This window comes from Austrofundulus limnaeus, unplaced genomic scaffold (assembly GCF_001266775.1).
Source record: "Austrofundulus limnaeus strain Quisiro unplaced genomic scaffold, Austrofundulus_limnaeus-1.0 Scaffold41, whole genome shotgun sequence".
Taxonomy (NCBI): Eukaryota; Metazoa; Chordata; class Actinopteri; order Cyprinodontiformes; family Rivulidae; genus Austrofundulus; species Austrofundulus limnaeus.
The window spans coordinates 1,608,480-1,614,106 of NW_013952443.1; the positions used below are offsets into that span (position 1 = coordinate 1,608,480).

The following is a 5,627-nucleotide window of genomic DNA, read 5'->3' on the forward strand; positions in this document are numbered from 1 at the left end:
TTATTTTACAGTTAAAATAAATGTTTATCAAATAAAGTCTAATGTTACAACTAATCAGGGATCCCTTTAAAAGTAAAAGTAAGAGTTTAAGTCACTGTTTGTATTGTTTGTTTTTATATTAAATTCATTAGCCCGCGGGTCTAGAGTTGGACACACGCTCTACATGAATTTCAGACCACTTTTTTTTGTTTTGTTGTTGTTTTGCAGAAACTCCCCAACCTAAAAAACTGGAGGACGTCCAACACAGGAGTCACAGACGAAAACAAGAAAAAGAATCGCTCTTCATCCATCATCCCATGTGAGTAAAATCTGTCTGTCTCTGTCTGTCTGTCGTGTTCACGTACAGTCGGCCTAATTAGAACGAGTTCCTCTTTTGAATCTGCGTCAAACCTCAGTCGACTACAACCGAGTGCTGCTGAGGCTGGACGAGGGCCGCAGCCAGGACAGTAACACTGACGACGAGGATGAGGACGAGTCATCAGATGAAGAGGATGAGGACGAGGCCACAAAATACATCAACGCCTCCCACATTCATGTACGCTTTTCCACTATTATCAGTACTTATTTCATGTAAAGAATGACTGTTTTATTTGATAAAACGGTGAGGATTCAAATATAAATAAAGTTTTATTTATTTGTGCTGGATAGAAGAGTAAATAAATGTTTTTCTCCCACGCAGGGTTATTGGGGGCCTCGGGCTCTGATCGCAGCACAGACTCCTCTGACAGACACCTTTGCTGATTTCTGGTCGATGGTTTACCAGAAGAAAGCATCGATTATAGTCATGCTGTCTGAGAACAAAGAGGTACTAAATCACAATGAAACGTCTAGGAGCGTGTTCTGAATGACTTTGGAACGTTTAACGTTGGTTTTCTTGTCTCTTCTCGCTGACAGGACAGTGAGCCTTTGTACTGGAGCAAAGAAAAACAGACGTTTGGGGACTACGAAGTGGAAGTGACGAGTACAGAYATCTCCCCGATTTTCATCTCCCGCAGGATGCAGCTCCGTCACGTTAAGGTAAAACACGTTCCAGTTATGTTACGGGGGTGGGGGGAGTTTTTACGTTAAGAGGCGTCTGAAGCCAACGCTACGTCTGCTGACAGAGAAAAGAGAGTCGTCAGGTGAAACACTTCCAGTTCCTGAAGTGGCAGGACACGGGGCTGCCGGAGAAACCTCAGGACCTCGTAGACATGATGAAAGACATCAGGAGCAACTGTGACGGCAGATCCCAGAAAGGCATTCCTGTCGTGGTCCACTGCGAGTAAGAAACGCTCACGCAGTCTGCAGCCTGTAAACAGAATAAATGCATTCATTGACAGATGTAGAAACTCTGTCCTGTGTCCTCACTGTCGTTTTGTCTCCTCAGTGACGGCTCGTCCCGTTCAGGGATCTTCTGCGCTCTGTGGAACCTGCTGGACAGCGCTGAGACTGAGAAACTGGTGGACGTCTTCCAGGTGATCAAAACTCTACGGAAAGAGAGACAGGGGATCATCTCCAGCCTGGTAAGAGAGACGAACCCATCGAGTCGCATGTTGGGAATATGTTTTGTTAGTCCTTCCTGCTTCCATTTTAGATTTGTCTGTTTGTCCCAAGAAATCAGGACAGATACTTTCTTCTAATTGCTGTAAAATGTTTAAAATACAACTTTAAATGGAACAAAAAGAAAACGATGATGAAAGCCCAACAGTTTTACTCTGTTCTTTAAACTTAAAAAAGTAAAGGCCTAAAATGAAGCTGCTAATTTTACTTTTTATAAACATCTGACTAAATATGATTTGTTCATTCGTATTTTTAAACATGCAGCTCATTCAGAACCAAATCTTTTTAAATCCTTACAAAGGAATACATTAACATCTCTTCACTTGCTGCAACATGTCCCCTCTTTTTGTCTTCTTGTGCTTCTTCTATTTTCAGGTTTTTCACTAGCTTTTCTCTACTTTTAGCTTTTAGCTGGAATTTGGCTACTTTGAGCTTTTAGTCAATMTTTTGCAATTTTAGCTTTTAATTCTTGATACTTTTAGCTTTTGGTTAGCCATTTGTTAGCCTAGCTGTTTGATATATTGTCTAGCTTTTTGCTGGATTTGGCCTTTAGTTACCACATGACTTTCGATACATTTAGCATCAAGTTAGATTCTTTAAACTTTTAGCTAGACCTGTACTACTTTTGTTCTTTGGTTAGCCTTTTGATATTTTATCCTTTAGCTGTCATTTTTCTTCTTTGAGCCAGTCTTTTGCAACTTTAGCTTTTAGTATTGATACTTTTAGCTTCTAGCCAAGCTGTTTAATATGCTACCAAGCCTTTAGCCAGTTTTGGCCTTTAGTTATCACTTGGCTACTTTTAGCTAATCTTTAATGCTTTTAGCATTTAGCTAGATTCTACTTTTAGCTAGACTTCTGCTCTTTCTACTCTTAATTAGCCTTTTGCTATTTTTAGCTTTTAGCCAATCTTTTGCAATTTTTAGTTTTTGATTAAACTTTAGATACTTTAACTTATAGCTTTATTTTTTTAAAAAAAACATACAGCTATACTTCTGCAATTTTAAGCCTTTAGTTTTCTTTTTGCTACTTTTAGCCTGCATTTAGCTACTTTTTGGCTTTGAGCTAGTGTTCTGCTTCTTCATTCAGTTCTCATCAGTCATTTTTTTGTGACATAAATTTTAGTTTTTAATTTGTGTCCATTTCTAAATTAAATCATACAAATGTGAGCACCGGAGCAGCACCAGTGAAGGTTTAAAATCCTGAGCAGCATTATAATAATGTCTTGTGCTTCCGGTTACCTCTCTCTCAGGAGCAGTATCAGTTCCTTTACAACGCACTGGAGGGCGCCTTTCCTGTGCAGAACGGGGAAGTGAAACCAGTGAAGGCCGCTGCAGCTGAGTGCCTTCAGATTGTGAATGAAACCAAAGCAGCAGTGCAGCCAGCAGAGAAGGACGCCTGCACCACCGGCAGCGACCAGCAGGCGGCGGCAGAGAGCGCCCCTCTGGTGTCACAGGATGAGAAAGAAACCAAAACAGAGGAGCCTTCAAAGGAGAGCAGCCCCCCCACAGAGACCACACCACTGGAAGAAACCAGCAATGGACCCACTGTCTCTGTGGAGGTCTGAGAGGACAGGACAGGATGGGGACAAAGACGGGGACACCGTCATACCTTTTATATCTGGGAACAAACGCTTCACTGCAATGCTTTTTTAAAAAAAAGAATATATTTTGAATGTACAAACATTGTAAAGCTACATGTTGCTTTGGTGCAAAAGCTGCCTTAGAATTTGAATAAATAGCCTATTTTATGTTTATTTCTAAAATTATCGTTGGTTTCAACTGCTGTAACTTATAAATTATTTGTGAAGGAAGCGCAAGAAGATGAAAAAGATTGTTTTTACCGGATAAATCAACCAAAAACTGCTGTTATCAAACTAGAACTTTATGAAACACCAAAGACACGCCATTTAAATATAAAATAAGTTGGTTTGTATCTAGTAAATGTTATAGTTAGCTTGTATCCTCACTTCCGGCTATTGTTCACTTATATCTGATCGAAATTTGGTTCAGAATTTATCGTGYAGCCTTTGTACCTTTTTGGCTAAAATAAAACTAGTGAAGAGTTGTACTCATTCAGATTGGATGTCCTGTGGTTTCGCTGATGTGTTTGTGGGTGAACGTCACACTCTGAAGACTCACACCATCTCAGTAAACATTTATTGTAGTCACAAAAAATGTAGAAAAAGGAACAAACACAAGTTTGCTAAAACATAAAATTCACAAAATAACCGCGCTTTTAAAATCAGCAGTTTGTCGTTGCTGAAGGCAAATACAAAATATAAGACACACAACATGTAAAATGAACAGTTTCCCTCAGAATCAGGTGATTTTCTCTGATTAAATGTTTGCTACATTTTGTCTAAACTCTAAAAAATAAACTTTAAAAACTGAAGTGCAAAAAGTATTTTCTACATACAAAAAATCTAATACTAAAGAAGTGAAATCTCTGATCGTCCTCACATTCTGCAGCTCTCTGTAAAAATATGAAAAGTTTGTTAAAAAAAACCTGAAAATATGCAGGAATACATTAATTTACATAATTCATAAATGATCACGTTCAATTTCAACTGTAAACCTTTTTTTTACAGGTAAGAAATATGTATATACCTTATAAAATTTGTCAGTTAAAACCTTTTAAATTTCATTTGTACAAGGTATTAAAAATTTGATGAATGTATTTGAAATGAATGCAGTACGTTATGAAATATTTTTATACTTTAAACATTTTTTTCACCATGTTACAAAATGTACTGGAATAAAAACATTTTATTACCGCTTGTCTAAAAAGAAAAAAGCTAAAATCCATAAAGCATAAAATGATGGTTTTACTTGTTTACCCTGAGAACTGTGAGTAATTTTGTGTAAAATGAACACAGCATTGGTATTTTTCAGATCCATCAGCAAATCTTTGCATAGTTTTAACACCTGAGTTTTATGTGTTCAGATGAGGCTTGAAGGTTTGATGAACTTGTACTAAATTTAATCCTGTGTGCTTGACTGAGCATCGTTTAAGGAAGCAGCAGATTTACTTTCACTTCTGTCCTGAGCAGCATTTAATCAGACTTTTGTTCTTTTCAGCTTGACGAGTCACAACATTCATCTCTGRACTTGTATCCACATCTCTTTACTATTCAAGGATGACAACATTTCTTGGCGCGCGGTGCAAAATCTCTTGCTTATCTGTTGGGTAAACTAAGATGTAAAAAGTGAAAAATACAATTTTTTTTAATTTGGTGAACTATTTTCTTTACTCTTGTTAAAGTCTATGATGCTTTAAAATAAGTGTTACCGTTACAAAACACACCCCAGCATCCAAACAGTCTGTTTTAAAAGTGTTAAAATCAAGATGATTTTTACTCCCAGTTTCACGTCAAAGATCATCTCTTTTGCCATTTGGTTGTTTTTTCTCACCATCCTTCCTGTGGCTCTGAATTACTTTTTTAAATTTTCTCAGAAAGCAACTTCAAGGCACGACCACGTCTTCCTAAGCTGCATGTTTGAGACACCTGTGAGCTGAAAATTGAACCATCTTCTTGTTTATTTCAGTAGCTGAACTCTCCGGAGTGTTTCTAACCTTGGTAGGACCAACAAACCGGCTCTGATGAACTGGTTCCTCTTCAGGTTTTGCAGCTCAATTTTCAGGAAGTGCTGCCTGAGCTGTGATCTGGAACAGCTTCACTCTGACTCGGTTCGGTTAGGTTTGCTTGGCAGATGAAGGCCGGACCTTGGCGGACTCGGATGAGGACCGGGTGTTTTCTGTTTGAGCTTTGGCGGTTTCCGGACGGGTTTTGGGCTCCTTTTTCGGTGGTGGAAGGGTGATTGGTTCCCAGAGGAAGAACTCATGCAGGAGAGAGTTGACGGCCTCAGGACACTCCAACATGACCATGTGACTACCGTCCTCCAAGACCTTCAGAAACGCCATGAGGAGAATCTGACAAGAAACATCATTAATATGACAAAGTTACATTTTCATTCATTTCCTAATGGATTACTGGAATTTTATTAATGTAGGAAGTTAATAGTTTTTTTGGCAAATACTAAAATTGATACTATATTTTTACAAAGATTTATTATAATCGTATATATATA

General features: G+C 38.3%; 2 protein-coding genes across 3 annotated transcripts in view; one reads left to right on the plus strand and one right to left on the minus strand.

Moving 5' to 3' along the window:
* The window catches only part of ptprc (protein tyrosine phosphatase receptor type C), a gene marked incomplete at its 5' end in the record, with an annotated part of 11,184 nt that extends 7,568 nt beyond the window's left edge, over window positions 1–3,616 (plus strand). Inside the window, 7 exon segments of the mRNA XM_014007323.1 lie at window positions 208–298; window positions 396–535; window positions 680–805; window positions 895–1,017; window positions 1,104–1,261; window positions 1,367–1,502; window positions 2,789–3,616. Of these exon segments, the coding sequence (XP_013862777.1) occupies window positions 208–298; window positions 396–535; window positions 680–805; window positions 895–1,017; window positions 1,104–1,261; window positions 1,367–1,502; window positions 2,789–3,103 (1,089 nt within the window).
* Window positions 3,617–3,681: 65 nt separating this feature from the next.
* The window catches only part of abhd8b (abhydrolase domain containing 8b), an 8,372-nt gene continuing 6,426 nt past the window's right edge, over window positions 3,682–5,627 (minus strand). For both annotated transcript variants that reach the window (XM_014007324.1, XM_014007325.1), the window contains exon 5: window positions 3,682–5,469. In XM_014007324.1, the coding sequence (XP_013862778.1) occupies window positions 5,233–5,469 (237 nt within the window). In that variant the 3' untranslated portion in view covers window positions 3,682–5,232. The remainder of the gene's footprint in view (window positions 5,470–5,627) is intronic.